This window comes from Arachis hypogaea, chromosome 9, assembly GCF_003086295.3.
Source record: "Arachis hypogaea cultivar Tifrunner chromosome 9, arahy.Tifrunner.gnm2.J5K5, whole genome shotgun sequence".
In the NCBI taxonomy this organism is placed as follows: Eukaryota; Viridiplantae; Streptophyta; class Magnoliopsida; order Fabales; family Fabaceae; genus Arachis; species Arachis hypogaea.
Window position 1 is genome coordinate 110771793 of NC_092044.1, and position 21148 is coordinate 110792940.

The 21148-nt window shown below is 33.9% G+C and overlaps 2 protein-coding genes across 6 annotated transcripts; one reads left to right on the forward strand and one right to left on the reverse strand.

The window, feature by feature from the left end:
• Window positions 1-8480: 8480 nt before the first annotated feature.
• LOC112711793 (pentatricopeptide repeat-containing protein At2g22070-like) lies at window positions 8481-12741 on the forward strand. The gene has a single exon (XM_025764510.2). The coding sequence runs from the start codon at window positions 8647-8649 to the stop codon at window positions 11011-11013; it is 2367 nt and encodes a 788-aa protein (XP_025620295.1). The 5' UTR covers window positions 8481-8646; the 3' UTR covers window positions 11014-12741.
• Window positions 12742-17090, reverse strand: LOC112711795 (probable serine/threonine-protein kinase WNK9). 5 transcript variants are annotated; one of them, XM_025764511.2, is made up of 9 exons: window positions 16638-17090; window positions 16473-16508; window positions 15990-16145; window positions 15816-15853; window positions 15416-15643; window positions 15099-15319; window positions 14772-14929; window positions 14236-14677; window positions 12742-14098 (listed from the first exon to the last, which is right to left on the reverse strand). In XM_025764511.2, the coding sequence occupies exons 3-9, from the start codon at window positions 16068-16070 to the stop codon at window positions 13086-13088; spliced, it is 2181 nt and encodes a 726-aa protein (XP_025620296.1). In that variant the 5' UTR covers window positions 16071-16145; window positions 16473-16508; window positions 16638-17090; the 3' UTR covers window positions 12742-13085. The 5 variants fall into 5 exon arrangements, with proteins under 5 accessions (XP_025620296.1, XP_025620298.1, XP_072059588.1 ...); XM_025764513.3 differs by lacking the exon at window positions 15816-15853 and having other exon boundaries at window positions 16638-16747; XM_072203487.1 differs by lacking the exons at window positions 15816-15853; window positions 16638-17090 and having other exon boundaries at window positions 16473-16587.
• Between the last annotated feature and the right edge of the window lie 4058 nt (window positions 17091-21148).

Genomic DNA, 21148 nt, shown 5'->3' on the forward strand with positions numbered 1-21148 from the left:
TGAGTAAAGAACAGACATATGGAAGGCCTTTCTTAAGTTCGGCCAAATCGACCTCTGTTTCAAAATCGAGTTCCTCCTCTGAGGACTCCATAGTTACATAAGCAACTTTCTCTTTTTGAGTAAACAGTTTACTCTTTGATCGTTGCTCACTCCGATATTTTTCCTTCTCCTTTTTCATAAGTTCGGTCTGACGAACCTTTTCGGCCAAATGGGCTAAATCAGAGATATGCACATTAAGCAACTTTCTGCGCATATAAAACCCTAGTCCCATAGTTGCTATTTTCACCACTTCACTCTCAGGTATGAAACATAGCATCACTCCTAGCGTTCTTGAAACATATCATATAATCGTCAATGGTTTCACCATCGTCACGTTTCAGAGCCACTAGATCAATAACTGCCATATTCATTTCTCCTCGATAGAACTGAGCGTGAAAAGCAGTTTCTAACTGATTCCATGTCGTTATTGAATTTGGTATGAGATTCGAAAACCAAGTAAACGCATTCTTCGTTAACAAAGAAGGAAAAAACTTCATTTTCAAATTTTCATCATTGGCTAAGTTTCCAATCTCAACCAAGTAACGAGCGACATGTTCAGTAGTCAACTCTCCAATTTTTCCAGCAAACTTTGTGATTATCTTTGGATTTTTTTACCCTTCTTGGCACTTCAGCCATTTGAACAACTTGGGGGAAGGCAGACACAAAGTGGGGTCGATTCATAAAACCAACATTTAGACCAACTTGATTAAGTACTTCTTCCACAATTTTGGTGACTTGATAACGTTCACCACCATGATTAGCACGTATTCTGGCTAGAAATTCATCAGTATTTTGACCATGGGGAACTATATGAGGATTTTCTTTATGAAAAATATTGTTTTCATTTTGAAATATGTCTTCAAATCCTTCATTATTTCTCCTGGCATTATGCCTTTCACCTTCCTCATAATCTACGATTTGAGCAATACGTTCGACTTGTCTAGCAAGATGTTCGAATTTTGATTTTTGATATGCCATTATAGGATTTAGAATTGTAGTAATTTGTTGAGTCAATAAATTGACTAAGTCATGATGACTTTCCTCTACTTACTATTGATATACTGCCATTGAATTAACAGCATTCGAAGTAGATCCCACATTGTAATCACGAGAATACTCGAAATGTTGTTGTGGGTTTTAAGAATTATTCCCTTCATTTACACTCCCAAATCGGACAGGAGGAACAAAACCACTCACTGGTGGGGTATAACCAGGAGGAAGACCATAAGGAGGCCAACCAGTGGTTAATGGAGGCTGGAATGGTGGCAAAGTGTCACGTGGTCGAGTGTTATGTCCGATGTTTCCAGTTTGAACAGTCATAATTGCTATACTTTCACTTCCAATTACACCTTCCGAACGTGAAGTCACGTCTGCCTGTTGCACAATTACTGGTAGGCTATCACTGGTGGATGAACCACCATTCACATTAGACAATTCATCAGCCATGTGAATGATCTTTTCACTTCGTAATCGTATACACCAAACGATATGAAAAGTTTAATTTGACACACTTCAATTTTTTTTAAAAAAAAATGTCCCACCAGACGTGCCAATTTGTTTTGTCGATTTTTAGCAAATCGATGGTGGTTCGATGTCTAGTGGTCTGAGAACGAAACCTACTCCTTTTTGTAGGTACCAGTTTTCTAAAAGTGCATCAAAGTGTCTTTGATTAGATGGATATTGGGATAAAAGATAAATTAAAATTTGTAAATCAATGAAAGAAACGAAGGAATAAAGTTTTCAAAAAGAAAATGTGCTGAGATCGGAAAGGATTGCGTTAAAATTAAAAGAAAGCAGTAAAGTACTTTCGACTAAGTCAAAGGGCTTTGACATGAAAATTAACAGTATAGAAATGTAAATTAGACATTGAAAGTAAAGAATACTTGAAAGATAAACTTGCTTGAAAAATAAAGTTTACAAGAAGATAAATTGAAAGAATAAAAACATGGAAGGAACCTTACAGAAAAGTAACTCGATCGCAGACTCAGGAATTCTTTGGGGATGTGAGTGTGCTTGAGTGTTTTCTGAGTTAAAGTTCCAACCCCCTATTCCCTAAAACTTTCTAGTATTTATAATCTACTTTTGGTAACTGACAATTAATTACAAAATCACAGCCTTGAATGCATACTCCTTAGTAACCGTTCCCGCCTTTTGGCTAATAAACGTTTACACATAAATTAAATTCTTCACGTGACAAAGGCCTTCAATTTCTCCACATACGTAACTGCTTAATATACTATTCGAATAACTTATTCGATTACCTGTCTCGAATATCTTGTTCGATTAGACTTGTTCAATTTAATAAAGTGTCTTGAAATCGAATCCGCGTCGAATACCTCCAGTCCATGTTTGCATGTGTATCTTTTCGAAAACTGCTTATGTCTTCGACCTCTTTATTACTTCAAATCAACTTACCCTTATTGAAAATATTTTTTCGATCAACAAAAGCGCGTTACTTTCGGACAACGACCTAACTTTAGCATAATAACATCTATGATCCATATCATGAAGATTTGACTAAGTTTCTATATTGGTTGTCGAAAACCTAACACAACTCTTCTCTTTTATTTGGATTTAGGACCCGTTATGAATCACAAATATAACATAGACGGAGTTATTGGAAAGAAATAGAGTCAAAAAAAATAAATCCGAAGTTTTGGTAAAATGATTGTGCAATTATCTAAAGTTACACTAAAGACTGCGATAAAATTGTCATGGTGATTCTAAAAGATGCTATCAAATGATGCTAATCCTGAACCTATAATTAATCCATTTGTGTTGATTTTTATCCAAAATTTCGATAGAAGATATTAAGTTATGTGAATAATTGAAAACTCAAACACTTAAACCTTATTTTTATACGAACACTCCAACAAAGACTCATATTTTTCGGTCATACTCAAACTTTGACAAAGACACGAGTCCAGATAGCAATCTAAATTCTCAAACATCTGACATTTACGTTAGTACCAAATGTTATAACAAGTTATACAAAAAAAAAAAAAAATAGGGGTATTAGAACCCCATTGAAATTAGGAGTAACTTCTTTTAGATTGTTATCAATCGAATTTAAGAGCTGTGAACTCCAAAATGTTTGAAGGAAATTGCTAATGCAAATGCTAATCCAAATATTCTTTGCTATTGGACAATTGTGGACGACATGGAGTATTAATTCCTCTACATCCGCATGCAACTCAAAATTCTTAGATATATGTCGCCGAATAAATTTCTCAATAAATTTCTAATAAAAAAGTATGAGAAGCTAATAAATTTAATATACAATGCGTACAATAAAAAATTAAATTAAAATTATCATTAAATAATAATTAATTAATTTTTAATAATTTTTTATTTAAAATTTAAAATAAATAAAGATTTGTAATGTAAATTAAAAAGATAGCTCCTCTCTCTTATCTTATGTGATTTTTTTTTTGTCCAGTTTTTTTCTCTCTCCAACAGTTATGTAAACACCAACTGCAGTCGTCTATAACTACAGCTAACGCTGATGTGCACAATGCGAACACCCAGCAGCACCGTAGCGTGATTCCCACATTCCTGCTGCACCCAGTCGTGCAACCTCCTCCGCAGTTGGAAAGTTTCTCCCTCCCAACGCGAGATATAGGGGACCGTTTTCATACTTCTATCACCCATTATTTTCAAATAAGGAAAGCCAGCGTAAAACCCAAATCATCATTAGTAGTATGTTTGCAGAGGGTCAACTGTTAAAAATTATACCAAGAGTAAGCTTAAAACTTCGTTATTCATGGTCAATTAACTAACTCATCTTCAAATTTTTAACCCAAATTAAAAAAAAGCTATTCACTATTCTTTTTTCCTTTTCTATTTCCTTTCCTTAGTTGTTTCATGTCGGGGCTTCACTTCACTTCTTCTCAAGTTTCCACCACCCCAACAATAATTTTGACATTTTAATTCTAAAAAATGTCAAATAGACTAAATGATCAATTTACTGTGTATATAGATGGTTATTTTAATTCTTAATTGGATGGTTATTTTATTCGATTTGGTTTAAGTATATCTAACAAATATTAGATGGTTATTTTACTAGGTAGTCAGATGATTATTTTAATAACTACAAGGATGGTTGTAAAAAAGTAACATCCATGTTTACATGAAATTTCTTGGTGTGTGGATTGAAACATTTATAACCCTTTTAACTTGGAGAATAGCTAATAAAAATACATTTTTCTGTCATTGGATCAAGTTTACTTCGATATAAAGGTGTATGCAAAAACACAGTACAACTAAATACTTTTAAAGGTAAGTCACAATGCAACCTATATGCTGAAAATTTCTTTTTGAAAGTATCCAACGGTGTGCAATAATTTAAGACACGTGTGGGCATTCGATTTATGAGATAGGTTGCTGTTAGAACAGCATCTCCTTATAAATACTTTGAAATATTACCGTCAAACATAATGGCACGTGCTACTTCAATAAGATGTTTATTCTTCCTTTCAGCAATGTCATTTTGTTGGGGAGTATTGAGGCATGTAGATTGATATTGAATACCTTTCTTTTGAATAAATTCACCAAAATTTTTATTAAAGTATTCAATGCCATTATCACTTTTTAATATTTAAATTTTTTGTGTCAAATTGTGTTTCTACCATTGTTGAAAAATATTGAAAAAATTTAGAAACCTTGGATTTTTCATGCATGAGATAGATTCAACATAGTCGTGTGTGGTCATCGGTAAAAGTTACAAACTATTTTTTTTTTCCAAATTGAATTGTTATTTTTAATTGACCCCATACATAACTATGAATCAAGTGAAAAGGTTTAGATACATGATAAGGTTGAGAGTAATAAGGAACTCTATGACTCTTTGAACGAATACAATTTTTATATTTAAATAAGGAAGAATCATATTCTTAAACAAACTTGAAAATAAATATTTGAGATATGAGAAACTAGGGTATCCTAGTCTATTGTGCCAGGGCATTATTTGGTCCTTTATAGGCATAGAACTTATACCACTAAATCCTTGAGCTACTTTATCCTCCGAAATATCTTCAAAATAATAAAGTTCATCCATTATCTTAGCACTTCCAATCATCTTCTTCGAGTCCGGTTCTGAAAAATATCATGAGTGTCAAAGAATGTCACAACACAATTGAAATCCTTGCAGATTTTACTAATAGAGAGAAGATTACAAGAAAGTTTTGGTACATAAAGACATTTCTTATATCAATATTTTTGGACAATTTAATTGTACTTTTTTCAGCAATACATAAAAAATTACAATCAACAACTCTAATTTTCTCATTTCTAGAGCAAAGAGAATAAGTTTTAAATAAAAGGGAGAGGTTGGTCATATGGTCAAGTGCATCTGAATCGATAATTCATGGTGTATTCAAGTTTGAGGTGCGATTAAGGGATATAGGAATACTAAAATTACCTGTTTGAGCCAAAGAACTACTAGGAGTACTAGACACAGAACTAGAATAATTTAACAGCCTTCGGAGCTGCTCAACCTGTTTCTTACTTAAGAATGATTTTTCAGTCTCATAGGCAGTTGGGATAGAACGTATTTTGGGACCAGATTTACTGCCTTTAAGATGTGCTGATTTTTCATGAATCTTTCAGCAGATTTTTCGGGTGTGACGAGGTTTATTGCAGTGGTCACACCAAGGATTAGAGGGGTGCTTCTGATTTGATGAATTTTTAAGTGCAGCAGATGCCACTAAGAATGCATTAGACTCCAAAAAAATCTGTTTAGTCTTGCCTTTTTCCATTATCATAGCTCTACGAGTTTCCTCTCTTCTAACTTCAGTAAATACTTCTCCAATTGAGGGTAAGATTGCTCTTCCAATAATTCTGTCACGAACTTCATCTAACTCCACGTTGAGGCCTGCAAGAAATTGGAATATATTTCCTTCTTCCACTGTTTGTTGGTGGTGTTTGACATCAGCGGCTGAATTCCACTTATATTTATTGAAGTGGTCAAGATCCTGCTACACCCGCTTCAATGTGTGAAAATATTTGATGACATTGTCATTTTTTTGTTGAATTTCTCTAGCTTTTAGAGTAAGTTCATAAATTTGGGATTTATTCCAAAGATCAGAATACATCTTCTTGACACTATCCCACAATTCTTTAGCAGTGGTAGTACATGTAGTTACTACTAATATCCTCCTTCATTGAGTTCACGAGTCATGTCATCACCATGAAATTTTCGGAATCCCACACATTATATTGTGGGTCAGTGACGTTAGGCTGGCTTTGCGCACAGGTGAGATATCCAATCTTCTCTCTTCTACGGATATACATCTGAATTGATTGAGACCACCTAAGGTAGTTTGACCCATTGATTCAAAATGTAGTGGTCTTAAATGAATGAAAATCACCACTAACTAGTACCTGTTGTTCAGATTTTAAATCTGTTGGAGTAGGAGTGGTGCTCTCCTTCTATTCAGAATTAATGACTGAGGAACTGTCAACCATAGCTATAAATCAGAGACACAGTGTAGAGATCATACTCTGATACCAAGTTGAAGTGTTTGAATATAATGTTCTATTAAATGTACAGGAAATCATCCTCTTTATAGAGGAATTACAGAAATAGAAATAACTAGAAAACGGGAAAGAAGGAAAAAATACTAGTCTAAAATAAAGGAAAGATTTCTAATCATAAAATTCCTAAAATTAAGCTAAACCAAAAAAAGAAAAAGATTTATAACTAATTCTATATACATAAAAGATGCATGAAAGAAATTAGGAATATGATTTTTGTTTGATCTAGTCAACAGAACAATTGTACATATAAAAAGAAGAAGACGATGATGACAATAATGATAATGGAGTAGGAAGTGGAAGAGGACAAATTAAAGAAGGAGGAGATCAAAAAAATTCAAATGAGAAAAGAATGAGATGGAGGTAGTGGCGTGGTGGTGGTGATGACAATAATAAAAGAGAAAGATGATGTTGGAGGAGAAGAAGAAGACGATGATGATAACAATAATGATAACGATGATGGTAATGACGTGGATTATGAAGATAGACAAGAAGAAGGAGAAAAATGAAGGAGAAAAAGAAATTTAAATAAAAAATGAGGAGGAGAATGAGGTGATAATGATGACGACGATGATAACGAAAGATAAAAATAAGAAAAAAAAGAGGAAAAGAAGAAACAGTAGTAACATGAGAGAAGAAGAAAAAAAATACAACAGCAACCTAAATGAAAAAGATGCGCGCACATAAATTTCGTTTAAATTTAGGTATTTTACTTAATTATAATTTTTTTCAGATTCTACGGATCATTTACAACGTTAATTCTACAAAAACTAACAATTTGATTACATAAAAAATCTAATGATCTTTTTAAAAAAAATCTGGTAACTATTTCTAATTTTTTAGATCAAATTTGATATAATTTTTTTCAAACTTTATAAATTCTTTACCAAACATTATAGAAAAAAAATTATTTTCTCAATAAAAATAAGATCATCCCATGTTTATATTTATGTTTTATGATTGTGATCTACAAAACCTCCTTGTATTATTTATTTATCTATTTCATCTTTTCAAGATATATGTTATTATATATAATTTATAAAGTAAGAGGTTTTATTATGTAGCATCTTAAGTAATTATTATTATTATTATTATTATTATTATTATTATTATTATTATTATTATTATATAAGAAAAAATTGGACAAATAAACAGATTAATACTTATTATCGATACACTGGTGTATCTAAGTCTTAAATAGGAGTGAAAGTGAGTCAAGTTCGCTCATGAATTAGTTCGAGTTCGACTAATTAATAGTTTGATAAGCTGAACTCGTGAGCTAGTGAGCAGAGCTTGAGCTTAAAATTGATCTCATAAATTAAATGAGTCGAGTTTAAGTTTGGATAAGCTCAGTTCATTAACTCGTGAGCTAGCTCGATTATATATATAATATTAAAAATATAAATTAAATACATATAGGATATGCGTATTAATAATTATATATATATATATATAATAGTAATATATAATTTTACATATATATTAATGTTTTTAATTATTTAAAATTTTATAATAATTTTTATATAATTTTGATATAGGACATAAATAAAAAATTTATAATTGATAGATAGATAATAAATAAAATTTATTTTTTAATATTTTGTAATATATATAAGTTATAATTTATTAATATATAATTATAGATTATATTTTATTAATATATAATTATAGATTATATTCCTATTATTTAAGTCAGCTCGTTAACTTGAATTACGAAATAAGCTTAATTATTAATGAGTGGAACCGATAGTTGAACTTGAGTTTAGTCTAACTGAACTCACTTTTAATAGTGCCAAGCTATTGTTCTTTTCAATTATGGGGAAATTTAGATTGTAGCCTAAATTAATATCAGAAAATGTGAACATATATTAGATTCAGAGAAAATAATTCATTACCAATTTAATAAAATTGTGACGGAAGTTAAAGTTAGTTTAGAAACCAACTAACACATGATATAATTTGTAGGTTGATTTCAGAATTTAAATTCTAAATTCCTACAACTTCTCCGCAACTTCACCAATAGAGCCTCCATCTTCATGCGGGTGCTGAATTCAACACTCTCACTTTGTGTTGATGGGGATCACAAATCCTCCCTGCACTACTTCTTATGCTTCCCATTCCGATCTATACGCCGATGTTCTCCAATCAGCTATCAAATCCAGAGACCCTTTTGTCGGAAGATCCGTTCATGCTCGAATCATCAAACACGGCCTTCACTTGGGTGTCTTCTTGATGAACAATCTCCTCAATTTTTATGCTAAAACTGGTTCCTTCTCTGATGTTCACCGCGTGTTCGCTGAAATGCCGCTGAAGACCATTTTCTCCTGGAATACCATTCTGTCAGCTTATGCCAAAAGGGGGAACTTGGAAGCTGCACAGCGAGTGTTTGATGAAATTCCTGAACCCGATTCTGTTTCCTGGACTTCAATGATAGTGGGGTATAACATGTTGGGTCGTTTTGATAATGCCATTCATATGTTTCTCAGGATGATTTCATGTGGAGTGTCGCCAACCCAGTTCACATTTACCAATGTTCTTGCTTCATGTGCTGCAACTGAAGCACTGGATATTGGTAGAAAGGTTCACTCCTTCATTGTAAAACTTGGATTGTTCAGTGTTGTTCCTGTGGCCAATTCACTTCTTAACATGTATGCAAAGTCAGGTGATTCAGTAATGGCGAAAGTTGTGTTTGACCGGATGAGGCTAAAAGACAAATCAACTTGGAATACTATGATTTCGATGCATATGCATTTTGGTCAACTTGACCTTGGACTTGCCCTTTTTCAGGAAATGACTGATCCAGACATTGTCTCTTGGAATTCGATCATTACAGGATATACTCATCAAGGACATGATGTCAAAGCCCTTGAAATTTTTTCGCTTATGCTTAGCAGTTCATCTTCAAAGCCAGATAAGTACACCTTGGGAAGTATTTTGTCAGCTTGTGCCAATCTTGAAAATTTGAAACTTGGGAAACAAGTCCATGCATACATGGTAAGAGCTAATATAGACATATCTGGAGCTGTGAGAAATGCTCTGATCTTAATGTATGCAAAGTCTGGTGGCATTGAGATTGCTCATAGGATTGTAGATATTACAGGTATCTCAAATCTGGATGTTATAGCATTCACATCACTGCTAGATGGCTTTGTCAAAATTGGGGATATAAACCCAGCAAGAGATATATTTGACTCATTAGAATTTCGAGATATAGTTGCATGGACAGCCATGATTGTAGGTTATGCACAAAATGGTTTACTTAGCGATGCTTTGGATCTCTTCAGGAAAATGGTTAGAGAAGGTCCAAAGCCAAACAACTATACTTTAGCAGCAGTTTTAAGTGTCTTTTCAAGCTTGGCTTCTCTTGATCACGGTAAGCAGCTTCATGCAACTGCCATAAGATTGCAAGAAGCATCATCAATTTCTGTTGGTAATGCTTTAATTACCATGTATTCAAGATCAGGAAGCATCAGAGATGCAAGGAAAGTATTCAAACAGATATGCTCTAACAAGAATAAATTGACTTGGACTTGCATGATTATAGCTCTAGCTCAACATGGTCTTGGAAAAGATGCCGTAGAACTGTTCGACACTATGCTGAAACTTGACATAGAGCCTGACCAAATTACTTATGTTGGTGTCTTGTCTGCTTGTTCGCACGTGGGATTGGTACAACAGGGTAAGAGTTACTTTAGTTTAATGAAAAATGTTCATCACATTGAACCCACCTCTAGCCATTATGCTTGCATGATTGACCTGCTTGGGCGTGCTGGATTGCTTGAAGAAGCATATCATTTTATAAAAAACATGCCTGTTGAACCAGATGTTATAGCTTGGGGTTCACTTTTGGCTTCTTGCAGGGTTCATAAAAATGTGGATTTAGCTAAAGTGGCAGCTGAAAATTTGCTTCTTCTTGATCCCAACAATAGTGGGGCTTACTCAGCACTTGCTAATACGCTTTCAGCTTGTGGAAGATGGAAAGATGCTGCTATGATTAGGAAATCAATGAAGGACAGAGCAGTAAAGAAGGAACAAGGAATCAGCTGGGTTCAAATCCAGAACAAGGTCCATATTTTTGGGGTTGAAGATGGGCTTCATCCACAAAGAGATGCAATATATAGAATGATTTCAAAAATATGGATGGAGATAAAGAAAATGGGCTTTATTCCAGACACTGATTCTGTCTTGCATGATCTAGACCAGGAAGTGAAGGAACAAATCCTTAGACACCATAGCGAAAAACTCGCTATTGCATTTGCTTTGTTAAATACTCCAGGATATGCCACACTGAGGATCATGAAGAACCTTAGAGTCTGCAATGACTGTCATTCCGCCATAAAATATATCTCTAAGCTTGTCGGTAGAGAAATTATTGTAAGAGACTCCACACGTTTTCATCATTTCAAGGATGGTTCATGTTCATGTCAGGATTACTGGTAGAAGAAACAGTGGAATTTCATGAAGAATCCGACTAGAACTGATGAGTAATTTACAAGTATATTAAACTGAAAATATATAAATGTACACAGGAGCTTAAAATCATTCACTTTTTTAGATGAGTTTGCCTGAGGTCTGACTTCAAGTGGACGCGTGCTAGAATGCTTCCGAGTCAATCAAATGCTTGTGTTCTTGTTTATGCCTGTCAAGATATCTCGCAGTTGAGGTCTAATCTTACCAAATTGGAGGCGGTACATTTTCTATAACCCTGGATTTGAATCAATCAGTTCAGATAATTCGGTGGTCTCTCTTTACCTAGTCTGCTTTGGTTCATAGTATCCACACCTATTTTAATTGACTTTCAATTCTTGCATCTGATTCATAGGCCTGAGGGAAATGATTTTTCATTTTTTATTTTTTTGGGGTATATTGATGACAGTTAATCATTGTATTACTCAGTGGCTTAAGGGAAATGTATCCTATAGGAATGTAGTTTGTAGCAAGATTAATAACATTAAGACGAGCATAAAATATGTAGGTGTGATGCTCTGTCGATAGTATATCTGTAAAGCACAGAGTAATGAGTAATATGTAAGATGGAAATATACACATAATTGACAGAAGTTGCTGATTTTATGTGTTATTTGTGTTATTCATTGGGAATAATGAATATATGTCCATGGTAGTTTTAATAAAAGCTTGGAAGATATATCCGTTAAGCAACGTAATTTTGCTTAAAATCATGGACAAGTCAATATGTTATTTTAGACAATGATGGATCCGCTATGCCGGTGTTGATAGTACGTAGCTTTTGCTTTTTGCTTTCCAACTAGCGACTGCCTAATCTCTATTATATTTACCGTTCAATTCACTTGTAAAGTGCCATTACTTTAAAGTAGAGTTATAAAAGTATTCGTCTACGTGTATAAATTATGATGCATTTCTTCTTTCATTCGTGTACATGGCCGTAACCTTTTATATCTTCCTCTTATCCTATAATGCCATGCCATATTGAAGTCTTTTATTGGTAAAAATGGTGGACACCATACCCTGCCTCTCCAGCATGTGCATTAATGACAACAGATAGTCATCCAAGAATAACAGTGTCATCACATTATTTTTCATTGTTGCTGATGTGTTATACATAGTTAATTCTATAAATAATCTTGACTTGTCTCATTCAGGTGTCTTATTCTTTTAAGATCTAAATTGAGAGTTTGAACCTCCTTCATCACCACTGTTACATTTTTCTGTACTTTGCTTTATTGTATTCATATTTATGTCTAATTTTGATATAAAAATAGTTACATGGCTCATTTATAAAGTGGCCATTTAATGGATAGGGACCTAACCTATTTATACCTTAGAACTTTCTATTATATTAATGTGTGTATGTATATATACCCTACCAAGTTGGCCACTAGTTATATGCAGCAGCAAAACTACATGGCCGTTGTTATGTTTGTATGTTCATATTTTGTAGAAGGGTGAACAAGCATCACACAAATTTGTTGGTTTGTCCTTTGAAATCGCCCCACAATGTTTGTCAGAGGGGTCATCTGATCTTTGGCAATATCCATCAAAATGGAGAATAGTAGGTAGGTGTTGGTCAAGCTACCTTTGTGCATGCATATATAAAAGTCTAAGATATTTTTCCCCTACATTCTGGATAAGGTATGCATACAACTCACACTAGGGAAAATTAAAAAGTAACAAGAAAGAAGAAAAATATGAATGTATAAGAACTTGTATTATATCAAATAGAGCATTTTATGAACCAAGCATACAAGAAAGCATTTCACAACAATAGCATCTCATAAGTAGGTACCTCTAACTAGGAGATGGAGTTGCAACACAAGGGGAAGATTTTGCTTACATTAATGTGATTGTGTTAATCTGTGTATGATTTACATGACTCTTTTTCATAACATGTCAAGTTCAAAGTGATTTTCATAGAGAAAAGGGTGCCTAGAACTACGTACACTAAGTTACATCTGGGTTTTCTTTAATTTTACTTACAATGGTGCCCCATTTAATGATGAGAAAATTATGGAAACTTGAGTGGTTTGGAGATTCTAGACATCTACTGCATCAACAGGAAGAGAAGTGGCCCTATAAAGGGACTGTGGAAGCAAGGCTCCTGCAAAGAAATCCTTGGCTGTGATCATTTGTTCTGGACTGTTAGCCTCACTTGTCTCATCACCATTTTGAACCATTTGATCAGCCAAACTTGTGCACTTCTCAGCATCAACAAGAAAATTGTTACCACAAACCATAGGCCTCAGCAATGATTTCTTGTCCTGTAACTTCGAGTGGGATGTAGCTGATAGCTCTAATTTTTCGGTGTCAGGGGATGTGCTAGCAAATTTTGGTTTACTCCCTAGTTGCTGGTCTCTAAGCTCTCTTAACTGCATCTGGTACTTTGCTTTTAGCCATCTCAGTTCTTGTCTAATTTCATTCTCATAGTCCAGAAGAACACAATCCGATGAAGGAATAGAAGGTAGCTTTCTAGCATTGAGATCACTTTGGTCATCCACATCAATAGTTCTTCCACCATCCTTGATGGTTGATTGATTTGATGTCTCATTAGACTTGTCGTCACATTGTATGTCTTTTAACTCTTCAGAACACAAGTCTGGTTCATCGCGCTGCGCCCAGATATCAGTACAACTAATGCCTTTGGGTTGGTATGATGGATCTTGTGCACCTTCTGTAGCACAGTTTTCAGACCCTTCAACTTGATAAGTAATCTCCTCGAATCTGCCATGAACTGCTGCGCATCCGTTCTTAGAACAATGGAAAAATTGCAGATTCTTGGCACATGGATTATCTGATGATGCATAATCAAATAAAGAACCGTTTCTAGCACAATTGTGGCAGAAATGTTCACTTTCACATTGTAAACTTTCCTCTATTCTGGGTCCCCTTTTCCACTCAGGGACCAAGTTTGCAATTTCATTATCTATCATATCTGCTAACTTTGTTACATCTTGGTCAGTTATGTCAAGTTCAGCTATCATTTCAGAAGCAACGCTCAATGCAGTATCAGTCTCGGTGTCAAACGGGAAATAGATGTTTCGAACTCGACCTATGTAGAAGACATTGTTAATATGGCTTGTTTAGTAACTAATTACTGAGTAACCAAGGCGAATTAAAGAGCAACAGAATATGGAATCATCAAAGACTGAAAATGTTGAAGAAGGAAATAACAAGGGAAATGCCAACCTTCCTTATCTGCTATTCTGATTCTCAGAAAGATGCCATCATCTTCTCTTCTCCTACCTTTAATTGAGGCGTCGAATTCAGCTAATTTTTCGTCCTCCTCACAATCAAAGAGATCTATTTCACTTGTTTCAAAATCATCTTGGTGATAATCCAGTTCAGACACAGGTCCATAACCACCAGGATTATCGGTGGAGCCACTCATTAAGGTGGTGTTGCTGCTATGAATTCCATTAAGAGACTGTCTAATTATTGGGGTTACTTCAAAGCAGTCTCTTTGATATTGGAATGGTTTCAAGTCATATCCATAATCATCAAGTTGGAGAAAAGGGTCCTCCAATAGTTCCTTTGCTGAAAGTCTGAGGGACACAGTTGCTAAGCATTTCTCTACGAATTGCCGAACCTCGGGATCATTTACTTTGTAAAGAGCCTCTGGCATTTTCCCCTGAAAAATATGCATTCCATGTTAGTAATTTGGACAAAAATAATGAAACCAAATTGCAAAAATAATCATGGCCAAAGAAAGAAATAGTTCTTACAGAGGAAACTTTCTTGTAAATTTGAGCAGGATGGTTGCATTCACTATAAGGATATTCAAAGGTGACCATCTCCAAGATGCACATTCCAAAAGAGTATATGTCAACCAATTCATTGTAATCCTCTTCATATACTTCAGGGGCCATAAACTCAGGTGTGCCTAAATGAAGTAAAACAATGAACAGAAATAAGCCATGCTAACAAACTCAAAATATGCTGAGAACATCATAAAATTCATCTGAATAGTTAATTGTGGAAGAAGGCATAACATGTGTATTTGATCATGGTGACAATAAAAAATAAAGGCTAATTTCATGTTGTTGTCTCACCAACACAGCGAGCGGCATTAGATTTGCGAAGAATTGCAGCAAGGCCAAGATCCCCAATTTTAACTTCTCCTTGGTTGCCATTGATGAAAATGTTATCACACTTGAGATCTCTATGGATCACAGGAGGGTCATGGCTGTGTAGATAGAGAAGCCCTTCCAAAACCTGCCTGCACCAATGCTTAACAGCTCTGATGTTAACCCTTCTGTGTTTAAGCCTGTACCTGCAGTTTGTAAAAGCCAAGATCAAGAAGCTGAATGACATGCAAATGAAACCAAGCATTGAAGGTAAGATATAACACAAAATGGATAAGGCTTACTGTCTTAGAGTCCCAGAAGTGAACATCTCAGTGACAAAATTTATGTGTCTGTTGGTAGTATCAACCCAGGAAGTGTAGAACTTCATGATGTTCTTGTGTTTCAATGTCTTGAGAAGATGAATTTCACAGTATAATCTCTCAAGGTCTTCTGGATTCTGCAGAAAGTCGTAAAGCTTCACTTGGTTCCATGCAACTTCTATCCCTTCATACTCATCAAATGCTCTATAACTGCAACAAATGGACATGACCTCATATTAAAAACAAAAATCTCATGTTGGTGGCACCCCCACAATTTTCAACTTGCAAAAGGAAGAAAATCTAAAAGAAATTGAAGATTTCGCTTTGAAAATTTTGAGGTGGCTCTGCTGAAAAACAAGATAATAAAGGATATGGTGCATACACTGTCTTGGAAGCTCCTTTACCAAGAATTTCATTATACTGTCAAAACATGGAATTCAAAACCAGTAATCAAAATAAGGCCCTTGATAGCATAATAATGTGTAAATTACTTTGAAAAAAAAAAAAAAAAAAAACACCAAAATCTGAAGAGTTGTATAAAGTGTATTGTATATACTCTTCCATATCTTCCACTAGGATCAACTTCCACAAATTCAGAGTACTCTGCCTCTGCCTCAGCACTTGCACCGCCATTCATGCTTTGCTTCTTAATATCTATATGCTATTTTCTTTTGTTTTTTATTGATTTGCACTCCACAAAGCCTTTTATTTGCTTTTATGTGAGCACAAAGATAAAGAACAACAGAAAAAGATTTTAAAAAGAAGAAAAAAGAAAAAGGTATTAGTTTTGTCAATGCATATGGAATATGGAAGGAAGAATCAGATGAAACCAAACTAAACTAAACAAAACTTTGATAACTAATTTTTGGTATTCCGTGACGCTAGCTAGAGAGAACAAAGAGAAAGAGAGAGAAAGTGTTTGTGTGCCTAGGAAGTTCCATCAAAAAGACAAAGTGAAATGAAGTTAATTGCCAACAAGTGCCAACTAAACTACCCTGGAATACAAGGCAAAGATTTTCACAAGGTTGGAGAGTGATACCTCTCAGTCATACATCTAATCTACTACCACGCTTTCCTGCATAAATATTATGTATTCTATAAATATTTATAATTTTTTAATAAACAATAATTTTATTTAAAATGAATTTAACCATATAAATATTGTTATAGTAGGCATGTGATTTAAGAACATGTAATTGATCACCATAAAGAAGCTGACAAAACACACTCTCCTTTTCTTCCATCTCATCACGAGCTGTAAAACCATAATCACTCTCTGAGTCTAACAGGTTGCACTTCATGGGCCAGCCAAAGTTTTAAGCTTTTCTCGTTAAACAAATAATTTATGTGGTGTTCAGGGTGTTTGTATCACAAAGGAGTGGAATTTGGGTCATTTGCATTTATGGCATGGGAAGAGGTTGCTTTGCATCACAAATGTTCTATCTACTTGGGACTATGGTGGTCTTATTATTAGAGTTTCTTTCTTTGTAAGATGTAAAAAATACATAGTTGCTTTAATATAAATAATAATAAGATTACAATCCAAATATATTTTTCTTCCCAAGTTATTTTCCTTTCCTTAAAACCTTATCATTTTAAAGAGTTTAGATCACTAGTTAGCACTTAGCAGCAATCTAATATGTTTAAAAATTGAGTTGTTAGTTTCAACTATGTACTCTCCCTTAAATAGGCTATGTCCTTTTCAGAGTTGTGTACTGCATAGGACAGGTAGCCTACAAATTTTGGTGTTAGGGACCACGGACCACAGATGATGAGGATTAGAGTGGAGAAATAATTGGTTAACAAGTAAGTAGGGTGGATCAACTTGGTTGGCCCCAATGTGGAGTAGGGGACCACTCATACTCCTATTCCATTCTAGACCCTCTACCCTAACGTGCATGCTTGGAACTTGCAAGATTTTTGCACCTCAATTGCTTTGTTTCACACCTCATATTTTACTTTTGGTTTTTGGAGCAATACCTTATCAAGTTTAATTAGGATATAGGATTTTTTTTCTTTCTAGTTTTGATAAGAATTTAATTTTGATTCATTGTAAAACATTTTCTATTATTATCCAATTTTATTTGTTTTTTCGGATGACTAATTTATGTGATCAAAATAGTTATTTTGATTGACGTATTGTTATATAAAACTGTATTATTCTATTTTATATTGGTAGTGCATCAAAATTATTTTTTTTTTGTAATAAAAAACTAGCACTTCGATAAATAAGCATGCATGCCTCTGCCTCAGGATATATACCAAACAAGTGACCTAAAATTTTGATTAATGTGCATTTCTTTGTAACAGATGTTGGTATAATATATGGCTATATGCATAGCACATGCTGCCCCAACTGGCTTTTAGTGCTTTCCATCATTGAGAGGCCGGTGGCAGATAAGGCAAAAGGGTTGGTTTGGTATTCTATTGTGCCTTAGCTTGCCACATTTTGCAGCTTATAGAAACCAGAATCTTCCTTTTCTGACAACCATTTTGTATGTCTTTCGGTGTGTATTTTGTTGGAATAAAAATAATAAATAAAAGATATTAGAAAGTAAGACCTGATCCATGATAAACCATTCAATAAGCCTGGAAAATATGTACTTCATCATTTAATAGCATTGATATATAAGAAACTAGAAAAGGTTTCGGTTTAATTGAATTGAATTGAATTAAATTGAATTGTGATGTATATCAACATTAGTCAATAATATTCAGTATACCATCACTATCTGTTAATTTAGGCCTTTTCTTCTTTTGCTTGCTTGCTGTAAATGATTGTCTAAAATCCCAAAGCTTCTTGCTTGTGTATGGCTTAATTGGTTGATGAGCCTGTTAAAACTCATACATACATGCTTCAATAACTTAATTAAGCATTGTATATAGATTCCTTAGAGTTATGTTTGTAAACTTTTTTTAGCTCTTTCACATAGCTTTTCACATCTTTCCTTTTTGCTACTGTCATTGTCTTGGCCCTAAAGATATGTTTGGTGTACTTTTGAAATGTGGTGAGAGGCAATAAGAAATTAAATGAGCTTTCAACATAATTACTAATTGAACATGAGAAGGAAAGAAAGAAGTATTAAGTAACCTAATAAAGGTGATAACTTTTTTTGGTTATCCCCACATGCCAAGCACTAATCCGTCGCGGATTTAAGCTCTATTTAAGAGTTTGTCGGAATTCAAACCCTCGACACTTGTTTAAGTAGATGAGTGAGCTAACCACTCGACCAATCTCAAATTGGTTACTAAAGGTGATAATTGTTTTAGTTGTTTAAACATTATGACTCAGATTCGATTTTTAAAGTAAATTCCTGAAAATTAGTTGTTGACTCTCTCAATTTTCAAATACTAGAGAGTTTACACCTAGTACCCTAAAAAAACTTATAAGTTCATTTAATAATTGCACAAAAATTAAATAATCCTCATGCATTGTCTGGTCTTTTGGATCAAACACCTTCATCATAAAAGATTTAATAAGCGATAAACGATAGAACAAAAGACAATAATAGAAAGTCGTGTAATATGAGTAATAGTAGTAATACTATAATCAAAGTGTACAAAAATCCAAAGTTATGTTTGTCTTGATGATTTATTATTTATATTATAGTGATCCAATAAACGATTTCCAGGTGCAAAGTGTGTCTGTCCAAAACAAGAGGCTACAAAGAAGTTCACTTCCAATTTTCTTCCTTTTTCAAAATTCCATTTAATAATAAGCCACATTGTATTGATTCTTTTAATCCCCTAATCTTGTGTTTGTCATTAGGCTTGAAGACAAAACAAATAAATAAATATGGGACAGTGTCTGCATCATTGCATGTGAAATTCTCAATTTTCTGTCTACTCTTTTTCACTGAATCCTTTTTCCTCGGAAGGACTTGAAACCTGGCTTCTCATATAATATCGAATTTGTTTACAAGCACGGAAACACAATCACTTTTGGTAGATGAGATATTGACATAGACATTGTGTCTCGAGACACTGAATAATAAACCATATTTCAAGTCATGGTCACCTTGCATCAAACAACAACAAAAATTAGTCACACATCCTTCAAGAATGTGATGACCATCATTATTGGACAACATAACTAACATGATCATGATCATCTAAATTCATTGCATGATGAAATTTAACATGATGCAGGACATACAGCAGTTGGTTACAATTTTCTATATGTTTCCCATTAGGAGATATGATCAGGGATTTAGGTTGAGTTTAATTTTGATGCAATTTTCTATATGTTTCCCTTCAACAAAAATGTTTTATACAGTCGCGCAATCATATCCGATCTATTCTCTTAGATGACTATTCACGCGATCAATGTGAAAGGTAGTTATTTTTGCTGATGTGACATTACGATTAGATGCACGTATAAAATTACTTTACAGTGCATTAAAATTAAATTCTTAGGTTATAGTTAGTGGCAGAGTTATGATTGTTGAAGGTTGCTTACTTGTTAGTCCTTTGGCGTCTTGAAGAAATGGTTTAACTCAGGATGTAGAAGCTAAAATTTTAGGTCATAGCATCTTATTACATAAAAAGAATAAGGTAACTTTGCTTTAGTAATGTGTTTTAAGCTAAAATGTAATGTAATGTAATGTGTTTTTAGTTTTTACACTTTACCTTTGTAGGTAAGAGGTGTTCAAATTGATCAAGATGACACAGATTACAAATTGCAATTTGTCTAAGCAGCACTTACACATTGCAATTTTTTAAATGCTTATCATGCAGCTAACAACATATAATTGTCACAAAGTATATTTAATTGTCTCATGTGTCGCTTAAAAAAGTTGCAACTATTGATTTCCTATTGAAAAACATGGGTCACATGACTAAAAATAATTCTAATATCAGTATATCACACCTCTTCAACCCACCTTTTTCATAGGTTGAGATTACATTTTCTCTGCAGATTACTTTGTTTTGCAGAAAGCGATTTCAACTGCCAAATAAATAATCTAGACCCCTAGTGGTTTGGTTACTATGGCATATACATGTCAATGTCACTGCTTCAATGCCTCCATAATAGTCTAATATCTTATTTTTATGTAATTTAAATACCCAAGTTACTTTCATTGGTCAACTTCAACGAGGGAAATAGAAGGAACAAACTACCATCTCAGCAACTTAAAATAGACATAATAACAATAACTAACATCATTCAGAGAGAAAAAGAAAAGAAGTTGTATAAGAACATAGTAGATCCTTTAAGAACAAAATTGAAAGAGAATCAAACCATTCTGCTTTGATGCTACAAAAGTTATTAAAAGAAAGAAGTGAAAAATAAAATAGTCTCTTATGTTATATGAACATTAATTATAAATATTTTTATGTACATTAGGAGCAGCCGCTTCTGAATGTGTGTGATGCTATGTTCCCATGGCTTTTTATTTTTTGGATGGCAAAGAAGGGGAATGTGATTCCACTAGTATAGACCAAAGGACATGCACATCTTCATACTGGCAAGATTTGACATCTTCATACAGAATGTAAATCCCTCTTCCTGCAATGTTATTAGGAGAAGAAACCATGAGATAAACAATGTAAACCAGCATCATGAAGAGAGAACTAACTAAACATAATGAGAATGCATACTCTTGTTTTGATTCGAATTCAACCGAAACCAGAGCTTCTTCAAGGGAGAGAGGAGGGATTGTAGCCACCCCATTTGGTTAAAAACTAGTTGTGACTCATTCAGAGGAAGCAAAC

Bases quoted from the DNA above. Each gene is read 5' to 3' on its own strand.
- LOC112711793 (XM_025764510.2), top strand. From the start codon at position 8,647: ATGGGGATCACAAATCCTCCCTGCACTACTTCTTATGCTTCCCATTCC.
- LOC112711795 (XM_025764511.2), bottom strand. From the start codon at position 16,070: ATGAATGGCGGTGCAAGTGCTGAGGCAGAGGCAGAGTACTCTGAATTT. The intron at 15,854-15,989 runs GTATATACAATA...ATGTTTTGACAG, and splicing joins CTAGTGGAAGATATGGAAGA to TATAATGAAATTCTTGGTAA. The intron at 15,644-15,815 runs GTATGCACCATA...CATTTGTTGCAG, and splicing joins AAAGGAGCTTCCAAGACAGT to TTATAGAGCATTTGATGAGT.